General features: G+C 35.8%; 1 protein-coding gene across 1 annotated transcript in view; it reads right to left on the reverse strand.

Moving 5' to 3' along the window:
• LOC105482430 (HIVEP zinc finger 1) overlaps positions 1-11,181 on the reverse strand; it is a 149,120-nt gene that overhangs the window by 27,757 nt on the left and 110,182 nt on the right. The window contains exons 4-6 of the mRNA XM_011742531.3: positions 7,853-7,986; positions 6,808-6,983; positions 1,884-1,985 (exon numbers count right to left, since the gene is read on the reverse strand). Of these exons, the coding sequence (XP_011740833.2) occupies positions 1,884-1,985; positions 6,808-6,983; positions 7,853-7,986 (412 nt within the window). The remainder of the gene's footprint in view (positions 1-1,883; positions 1,986-6,807; positions 6,984-7,852; positions 7,987-11,181) is intronic.

Consider the following 11,181-nt stretch of genomic DNA (forward strand, 5'->3'; position numbering starts at 1 on the left):
CTACGCTGCAAGCCTGTAATAAAGCAAAAGGAGAGGAATAAATTCTGCTGGTGTAGCAACGCAGAATGTTAGGTCTCTAGCACAGCATGACACAGCACTTGGCAAAACTCCACCTCTATGTTCTGCTTCACTATTATTTGACAAACACTGTAAAAACAACTTTGAGCACATTACCACAAATACGGTCGTTTAAAAAAAAAGTAAACTGAAAGGAAAAAGGTAAAACTACATTGTTTATCAGAAGTTCTAATCTAAATAGGGAATTAGGACATCAACGTTGAGCAATAATCTAAGACCAGGTTCAAATGCTTTCGGAATTAGATGAAAATACAACAATGAATAAATACATAGGTAGGTCAATCAATCAGTCAGCAAATGTAAACAATCCATGATAATTAATAGAAACTATAACTAATTCTCTTAAATATGCAAATTTAAGATATAAGTACTACCTCCCCTTAACAATTTAGATAATTCTGTAGACACATTAATTTTTATAAGATTCATCTTCCTGAAGAAGGTATACATGAGTATATACTATAATGATACCTGTATCTTGTCCCTTTTCTAGTCAGTGGGTAATAAGTATACTTGCTGAAACTCTTACACATTTTTCCTAACTTTTTACAACTGAATTGCTCTGTACCACTGAAAATGTGAGTAATTTCTCTTGTATATTTAGAAGTAAATCCAGGCTGATTCATTTCGTGTGTTACAGGGATTACATGCTTTTGAATTTTTACCTATATATTCAATGATGTCCTCATCACTTTCTCTTTGGAAGTTTTCTCTAGATCAAACTAATACTTGTTAAGAAAAATATAGCAAGCAGGTAAATGTTTAATTCAGGGCATTTTAAAAAGCAGAATACTTTTTCAATTTTTTTTTCCTTTTGTCGATAAATCCTTGGGTTAAAAACAAGTTTCACAAAAAGATATTTCGATTCTCTCATGAGTTAGAACAGATGAACAGGTTTATTCTTCCTCAAAATTCGTCAGAGATAAATACTTAAGTTTGTTAACAATGTTTTTGAAAAAACAGCCATTTAACTTTTTCGGAATAATAAACACTTTGGAGAAGTAAACAAACGTTTTATTCCACAAATATGGAGCTGCCGCGCAGCGCAAGGCACTGCGCTAAGTGCTGTGGGTGAGCACATGTTACGCACTCACTGGCTCTGCTCATGACATGCTGAATCATTGTGGTGGGAGCTCAGGTGAGAGCGTGAATAATTTCAGGACAAGGTAGAGGAGGATTAAATGCTTTCAGGGAGGAAATTGTAAAATACTAGAGGAGTCCAGAGAAGAGAAGAATTGTTTCCTGAAAGAGGTATGGAAAAGGAAAATCAGAAAAGGCTTCATGACAGCAGTGGACTTGGCTGGATCTTGAAGGAAAGTGAGATTTTGATCAGGGCACTGGGAGCCACGTTTGTGTGCGTAGTGAGGGCTGGGATTTTAAGTGAGGAGTGTAAAGATGAAGAGTGATCAATGTCAAGTAGGCAGGAAATTCAAGCATGAGGGTAGGTAAAAGAAAGAAATGAGAAGGACAGAGGAGTAGGTAAGCAGCAGATTACAAAGGATTTTGATCAAGGTCAAGTGTTCACATTTTATTTTCTAGACAAACGGGAACCGATGAGAAACTCTGAGCAGAGGAGAGGTATGATCAGACACATGCTTCAGAAAGATGAACATCATGGGGGATAGGTGAATAGGAAGGAGGACAATCTAGACATGGAAAAACTAATTAGGAGTCTACTGCATATAAATAAGAGGTAATGAAAACAGGAATTAGGCAGTGTCAGTGGGAATGGAAAGGGTATGGAAGCAAAAAAAAAATTGTACATTATAAATAGCATTTATGAAAAATATGGTATAAAGCCTTACCTGATTCTTCTGTATCCTGTTCATCTATTAAACCTACTGAGACGCCTAAATCCACACATTTCTTGCTATGTGCCTTGGACTTCATGTGTTTTGTCAGATTTCCTTAAGGGAAAAGAATGTTTACTAAGCTTACATAGTATGATTTTGCTATTGCATTTGTAAACACTGGCAAATTTCATTCCTATTCAAGCCAAAGTACAGATTGTGGTCATACAATTCCAACGACTAAAATGTGAACAAAAGAAAATTTGGTATCTATATGTTGTAACACCTTGTTATTTATCAGTTTATATTTTCTTTTTAAAATCTGCCTCCTCTACTTTGATAACATTTCCTTTACCTTATGTTTTCTATTCTCCAGTCCTTATTTCTTTCTGGGACATTTTATACAAACTTAAAGTCTCTTTCAGACTACACTGTGATCTGTAGTTCTTGGAGTGTGAATTCTCCACTTGTTATGTCTGCTGGCGTTTTCTCATTTGTTTCTTTGCACGCTTTTTACTTTTGGGTTTATCCTCAGCAAGATTGTTTTCCATGGAATCCTAAGTACTCTGGGTTGCAGAAACATCTCTATAAAGCAGTTTTCCAATTGCTTCTGCCTTAACAGTTTCATTGGTTTCAGACAAGGGACTCTGGACCAGTTTTTTCATTTGTTTTTGCATGGTATAGATACAGGGTTTTACTTTTAAGTGGATGGGGTTTTTCCCACATGGCCCAAAGTCACTGGACAGGAGGACTAGGCTTATTTCAGGAACCTCAGATGCTATCTCAGGACAGGCATGCCTGTAGGCATATATCTGGCCTCGATTCCCATAAGGCCTTCTAATTATTTTTGTTAGTATCTGTTCACCATGTTAGCTTTGAGTTTCTTATTTCTGGCACCTTGGAATTCACCTTTCAATGTTTCAAGCTTGACTATCTATGAAAAACTATTTTGGGTCATTGTAATTTTATAAACAGTATTTCTGGAGTAAGAAAAAGCATTTCCTGTATTCATTTCACTTCACATATAGAGGATAAGTCTCAAAATAGTACCAGTAAAGGAGTGTTTTCCTCTGGCAGCTGTTGTATCGACCTCTTTAAGTACGACCATGCTAGCTGAGAACCACTAGCCACACCTGCCTCAAGTGATCATTGAACCCAGCAGGGACAGCTCAGATTCTTCTCAGGATAACAAGCATCTCCAGTGGATAATGCCACACACAAAAACATTGCCAACAAGGGCAAGTCATCTTTTTTGAGAAACAGAAACAACTCTAAATGTTGAATTCAGTGGGCAAGGGCAAAGTAGTATTTGAGAATAAGTCTTTAGAAGAGCTCAAAATGTCTGAAACATTGGTCCAAATTTCAGGCTTGCAGTAGCTGAAGCACATGGAAAATAGCCATATTTATTCAATTTCTTGATGAATGCACTAAGCCTGTGAAACTGGTCATCCCTGTAAAGCTGATTTTTGCACTACATAGTACATTCTTGTCTGAGCCAACCGCGCAGGAACCCAGAGTTTGGTACTTAAGGAGGTCAGGCTTAAGAGGCTGCCAACACCAGATGATGACTAAGGTCCATCAAACCCTGACTTCTGTGATTCTGGAGATAACACCTAGATTAACACTTGGCTATCTCTGATATTTATGTTAAATATACTGAAAAAAATATGAAGCATATATGGCAAAATCTTAGCAATTATTAAAAGATTAGGGGCACAATGGTGTTCATTATACAGATCTCTACTTTTATTTGAGAGCTTTAAAGTTTTCACATTAAGAAATTATAAAAATGGTTTAGACATCTTACTATGGTTGAAATTTCCACTTGTAAGTCAAAATGTTTTGTGTGTTAATACTAACAATATTACAAACCAAATTATAAGGTCCACTAATAGTCCTTTTTTTTTTTTTTTTTTTTTTTGTTGTTGTTGTTGTTGTTGAGATGGGAGACTTGCTCTGTCGCCCAGGCTGGAGTATAGTGGCAAGATCTTGGCTCACTGCAACCTCCACCTCCCGGGTTCAAGCAATTCTCCTGCCTCAGCCTCCTGGGTAGCTGGGATTACAGGCACCTGCCACTGTGCCAGGCTAATTTTTTGTATTTTAGTAGAGATGGGGTTTCATCATGTTGCCCAGGCTGGTCTCAAACTCCTGACCTCAGGCAATCTGCCTGCCTTGGCCTCCCAAAGTGTTAGAATTACAGGTGTGAGCCACCGCACCTGGCCCTCTTCAAAATGTTTTTGCTCCCTAGATAGACAGCCATTGCAGGTTATTTACTTTTTAAGAAGCTAATGTATAATTATAACTAGACAAATTTGGAAATACAAGTTTTTAGTAACCATATTTTCTCATAACTTTAGCTATTACTTATTATGAATCAACTTCCTAAATAATGTAAAATAAACAAAAATCTGCATTTCAATATACAAAATATTTAAAGTGTGCTTGAAATGCAAATTATCTCCTAGCAATTTTATAAATCTTGTGTGTTAATTTAATAAATAATTTTTCTGATAGATTTAATAAACATTTATCTGAATCCTCTGGAAAGCATGAGAGGTTTTGTTTCTGGATTCCTATAGCTACACACAGTCTAGCTTTCTGTGATATAAATGAGACTAAATCTTGAAGAGATACAAGCTCTCTATATATTTTCTGCTGACTGACCTTTAAAGCAGAATCGTGAAAACAAATCAATTAAAATTACTTTGAAAATGTACTCAGAAAATAAACTCAGAAGGCAAATAATGAATTATGGATTTGTAAGCATTACCATCAGAAGCATCAAGTTTTAGCTCTACAGATTATTTGTCTGATAGCGTTTTGCTGTCTTCGCATACCGTATTTATACAGCATGCCATCACATCACTATTTCCTTCTGTTAGTAACCAGACACGTTCAATAATAAGTGGAGAATATAAAGTAAATCAGAGAAGGTGAAAATCTGGGGCCTAACTGAAAAAAAGGCCTACTATTATTTAACAACCTTTAAAAGGTGCTGTGGAATCTGTTTTACATAGATTCATAAAAAGTAGTCTTCAAAAAGGAAGCTGACCATAAAAAATGAGAAGTGTCATGCCAAGAATAAGGAAATCCTGAATTTCTAATATTTTTTCACCAGTCTCCTCAGCAAGGATAGCCTCCTTCAAATACATATTTATCATATAATTCCACATGACATCTTACAAAACAAAAAATTTAATGCAAATTCAGATATAGATATTAGAGATATGTAAGACACGAAAAGTGCTAACAGGCAATGCTCAATCTTCAAGGGTCGTTATGAACTGTCCACCATTTAGTTAACATTTATCTAAAATCTTTGAGTTATTTCACTAAGATTAACACTCTGTGACTCATCATATTTTTCCTTGCCAGGAAATCTCTGTAGTTTCATTTGGTTTACCACATCTAGGTTGTCCTTCCTTTTTTGCCCTTATTTCATAAATATTTTTTAAATACCCTGATTCCTTTTCTTCTTTCTATTGAGAAATACCCATTTCCCATTGTATGTTGCTCTTCTTGTATTTGATAACAACCTCTTGTACATGATAATCTTTTATTAGTATTATTAGCTTTCTAAATATACTTCTTGTCTGAAAGGAAGTTAATAGATGTTTCTTAATCATAGGATCAAAACAGGTGAAAAAGCAATAAATTCAGTTAAAAGACCAAAGTACTTTACCCTGTCAGAGTCCTCCCTCAGGACCAGGAAGGAAAATCATCTTTAAACTCAACCTCCAACTACAGAGGGAGGTTCTACATCACAACTAAAGAACTGCATCCTGAGTATCCCTCCCAACCTCTCTCATTGCTTGAAACTTTTCTGAAATATTCAAAGCCACCTGAAGAATATTTTGCTTTTCCGTCATTCTTGTTTCAGACACCATTGGCACTAAGAGAGCACTAATTTGAAGCACGTAGTTGTTACAAGTTATAACTCTCTTTAAATGCCCATAAATACTAGCCAAAAAATGTAATAAATTTTGCTAAGGAGTTGATCAATCTTTAAAACAAAAACTGCAAAGACAATCAACATACGAAAAAAGTAAATGTTAACTCCAAGGACAAAAGTTGTTTCTATTTTTAAAAATCAATTAAAATTTTTTTTTACAGATACTGTTTTCTCAGACATGTTTTCACAATTACCTTGCTTTGTTAAGATCCTTGGTTTTTAGAGAGTGGCATAAAAATCAAAATCTCAAGTAACAAATTGTTCCTGAAAAAGGAGCCTAACGGAAGAAGCAAACATTTAAAGTAGTATATCTATTACATGTATCAAGAAACTTGTACCGGGTAAAATTAACTATGAGTAAGGCTTATAAATAAAAACATATTTAAAAAACCAGAAAGGGTCCTAAATATAATTTTAATGATTAGTTCTGACACTTCTTTATAAACATTAATAGAAACTATAGAAAATGTTTGAAGCTAAAATTTAACAGTATTAGTGTAAAAAAAAGCATCATGAAAAAAATGGCTATGTATGCCTAAAATTAGACAATAAAACAGAAGTGTAATTATTATAGAAGTTTCTGTAGTTATTATTTTAAATCTTTCTTCAATCTTTTAACACCCAGTGAATTTACCTGTGATCATGAAAATTTCTTTTTCTTCTTCAGCCCCAAATTAAATATTTTTGAAAAGGTATATTAATCATGTTGTACAACTGCAATTTAAGGAGTTAAGTTTTTTAAAAAGGGCAGTTGCTCTTTTAAAAATATTATATTTATTATATATTTATTCTAAAAGTGTACAATTAAAAATTTTCCAATGGTTCTAAAATTATATAAAGCAATAAGACTACAACATTGACAAAATGTAATTTACATTAGTCTATTTAAGCTACTATTTCGTTGGTCAAAGAAAACGCATAGTTGGGTTTTAGCTCTAGCACCTAAATACACACAAAAAGGACCTTGAAGCAATGTGCATCTCATACCTTTAGTCTTAAAGGAGAAGTTACAGTAAGTGCAGTGGTAGGGGCGGACATCTGTATGGGTTCGTATGTGTTTCTTTAACATGCTAGGTTTCTTACAACGTATTCCACATTCTTCACAAATGTATTTTCCTCTTCCCCTGCCTCGGACATATACATACTCTTCATTTGACTTATATCTAATTTAAAGAAAAAAAAATGAATAGGGAGATTGGACACTATGTCTTTAAGAAAATAATGATGATTAAAACCAAAAATAAAACAAGGCACAACTTTTATACTCAACCAATAACAATTTTATGCATGTGTAAGTAACAGAATATTCCAACTTTTTACATCAATACTTAATACAGCTAATTCCAATCAAACAAACTTTTGCAATATTATACTTTGTTTTGTTTTTAGAGACAGTCTTGCTCCGATGCCCAGGCTGGAGCACAGTGGTGCAATCGTAGCTCACTGAAACCTCAACCTCCCGGGCACACATGATCCTCCCGCCTCAGCCTCCTGAACAGCTGGGACTACAGGCGCACACCACTGCACTCCACTACTGTATGTAATTTTAAAATACTTTCCTGTTTCTAAGTCATTGGTTAAATTTTTTTCTTCATTGCTAGATTCAATCACAATAATTTTTAAGTACTGAAATATTTTGGAGCTTTACTATAACTATAATTGGCTTTTATGATGTTTTTGCTCACAACGAAATACACAAAGATATCAAATGGGCAATGAATTCATCTGAGAGCAGATTCTCTAGGTCATTCCTTATTGTAAATCAATGTGAAAACCAAGGTTCACTCTAATAATTTAGTTTTCAGCTGCCTTCAAGGTTGTATAGTACTTCCCAAATAGTCATCATTTCTCCATCAAAATAAAATTATTTAACATAATGCTAACATATTTTGCTATGGAGATTCTGTTAATATGCTAAGAAACCTTGCAACATTGATATTGAATTGGCGCTAAGTCTTCATTCACATGAAAGCAAATGTACATTTAAAAAGTAAGTTTAAATGTACATTTAAGAAGTAAAATTTGTACTTGCCCTCCATCAAATATTTTAATTCTTCTCGGTTCACTTTTGATTAAGGAATTTTCTTTATCTTGCTCACTGTTAATTTCAGAGGCATCTTTAGTGCTGAATTCAACTACTGTGGACTTTTGATTACCTAATGCTCTCTGAAAGGAAAAAAGAGAGAAACTAATTTAATAAAACTGAAAACACAAACATGCTAATCTGTCACCGGAAATTAAAACACGGCAGAGTACAGAGCATATGGTCAACGAAATGCATTTCAAAGTAGTAATAGGTTCAAAGGGCGTTTGCTTTATCTCCTCCCTTATGAATCTGTCTCAATCACAGCAAAATGAGAAATCTTATGTTACTTTAAAATTCCACCACAGGTCACTGACACCCCCAACTAAAGGCTTTACAACCTCCTACACCATGGTATTTCATAAGTTTACCAGAAACTTTTTTTAGTAGACTAAATATTTTTTCTTCCATTTAACCAACCACTCATACTACCGTTTAAATACATTTCTTAAAAGAGTTTACTTTTGGAGATGGAAAAGAGCTAGTTACCCCTTTTGGTAAAATAATGCCTCATACCCCTTAGAAACATCACTAAGTTTCCTTCAGCTTCAGTGCGGTATAAAGTAAAGCAGAAGCCCCATTTCCCATTATTTTACTTTTTCTTCCTCCACTATTTTAAATCATAAATCTTTTTTGAGATTGGGTCTCATTATCGCCCAGGCTTGAGTGCAGTAGTACAACCATAGCTCACTGCAGCCTCAAACTCCTGGGCTCAAGAGGTCCTCCCACCTCAGCCTCCTGAGTAGCTAGGACCACAGGCGTGAGCCACCACACCTGACTACTTTTAAAATTTTGTAGAAATGGGGGTCTTGCTCTGTTGCACAGACTAGTTTTATACGCCTGACCTCAAGTGATCCTCCCACCTCAGCCACCCAAAGTGCTGGGATTATAGGCATGAGCCACAATGCCCAGCTAAAACCATAATTATTTCTATCTTCTCAAAAGTTTACTGAATACTGTTAAATGTGACATCCAGGTCTAGCCAAAAAGTTAGGTTTTGGCTTGATAACAATTAAGTCTCTGGAAAAAAAAGGTAATGAACATCAAAATCAAAATGATAAAACAATGTGTGGTTTTCCTACAGGAACAATATAATAATATCACCTTGTGATTTTATGTAAGATTTTATGCTACCACCCCTTTGACGGTACGTTGTCTCACTTATGGTGCCATTCTATTTTCTCGGGTCCCTGTGAGGCAGGCAGCACAGGTGGACTATATATCCCAGTGAGGAAGGGCACTCTCAGGGTGAAGTTCCTAGGGCAAGTGTTAGGCAAACACTCAAACTCTAATCATCTGGCTGAATCCAATGCAACGCACAACTTTTCCTACCCAGGGCTTCTTTTATGCAAACCTCTCTGAAGAAATTATACGGTCAAGCAGACAGCTGTGGTGCTGAAATGACTTAATAATACTAAGAGATAAGAGTCTATTCATTATGGAGAGGGGTCTGTGTGGCCTCAGAATAATACCTTGGGAGGCCCATCCTTACACAGGCAGCAGTAAAGAAAAGTTGCTGCTCCACATTCCTCAAAAAGGCAGTGGGAAGAGCTACTGATGCAACCTTTCCTTCTCTTTTCCTGGCAAACAGATTGGCTTCCGCATAATTTGGAATATATGCACACACCTTCCTTTGACTTTATCCCTTCAACAGTAACCCTCTTTATTTTCAATATCAAATTCCCCTTTATCTTTTGCTCACTTTCGTACTATTAAATCTGGCTTCTACTTGCCAAAGTTATCAATGAGCTAAATGCCAAAATCTTAGTCTTTACATGCTTTAGCACTCTATGGATTATATGTTGAAGATGCCATGTTTCACCTAGAAATCCTTTTACTTCATAGCATCTATCTGTTCTTTCCCATTGTGAATCATAAATGCATTAACATTTGGGTTGTAGATAAAAGTCCAGTAATCCATCCTCCATAGCCACTTGCTCATAGACTCAATTCTCCAGTGATCTGCACAGTCCAGATATACCCATTTGCCTTCAACTTTATTTGACCTAACAACTCTCCTTGAATATCTTCTTCCATGTTTTGTGTGATGCCACTTTCTGCTCATTCTTCTCCTTCCTCTATGATCAATCTCTTTCAGTTTCCACACCGAGTGTGGACTTTCTTCATCCATTCAACTTTTTAAATAGTAATGATCCCCAGGATCCAGTCTAGGCTCTCTCCTCTTCTTTACATCCTGAGCAATCTCATTAATCACAACTATGCGCTAAAGAATCTCTACTCTACACACTTTCACCCAGAGCTCTCTCCTAAGCTCCAAATCTAGATATGCATTTCCAGACATTTCTTCCGAGGCATTTGGTACTCAAGGAGAGCCACTTCTCACAAGCACTTCAGGAACATACATGGAGATTTGTTTAAATTCTAACGATTAGGTCTTATCTTCCAAGATTTAGTAGATTTAGAGCTTGAGAACTTAAATTCTACAGGTGGTTTGGATGCACTTTCCTTCACTGAGAAAGTATCATTGGTTCTCCACCACCATACACATGCTTTGGTTTTTACCTACGTTTCCAACTTTACAGCACTTTTTAACCAGACCAGACTCTTCAGAGTTCTTTAAATGAACCAAGTTTATTCTCATTTCCATGTAATTTCATGTATTATTAATTTTTTTTATTCTTGCTGGGTGCAGTGGCTCACACCTGTAATCCCAGCACTTTGAGAGGCCGAGGTGGGTGAATCACCTGAGGTCAGGAGTTCGAGACCAGCCTGGCCAACATGGCGAAACGTGTCTGTACCAAAAATATAAAAAGTTAGCAAGGCATGGTGGTGGGCCCCTGTAATCCCAGCTACTCGGGAGGCTGAGACAGGATGATTACTTGAACCTTGGAGGTGGAGTATGCAGCGAGCCAAGATCGCACCATTGCACTCCAGCCTGGGCGACAGAGTGAGATTCTGTCTTTAAAAAAAAAAAAAAAAAAAATTATTCTTTTTGCCTGAAAAAATCCCTATCTTTTTTTAAAAAAATTTTGAACACTTAGCTAAAGTATCACCACCTTTGGAGTATCTTTGCTGAATTCTTATCTCTTCCACCTACTAGCAATGTTAGAAACTTCCTTCTTTAGAATTGTTCACACTTCTATGGTAATACTCATACTGCAATATTTTCCTACTGACAGATCTGTAAATGTTTATTAACCTGTGCTGCATGCTTATGAATCTGCTGAGGCCAAATACTTCTGAATATCTGGAGTCCAACGTGATATCCTTACCTATTATTCTAATCACGTAAATGACTTTCCCCCATTTTATAAAGC

Source organism: Macaca nemestrina, chromosome 5 (genome assembly GCF_043159975.1).
Source record: "Macaca nemestrina isolate mMacNem1 chromosome 5, mMacNem.hap1, whole genome shotgun sequence".
Lineage (NCBI taxonomy): Eukaryota > Metazoa > Chordata > Mammalia > Primates > Cercopithecidae > Macaca > Macaca nemestrina.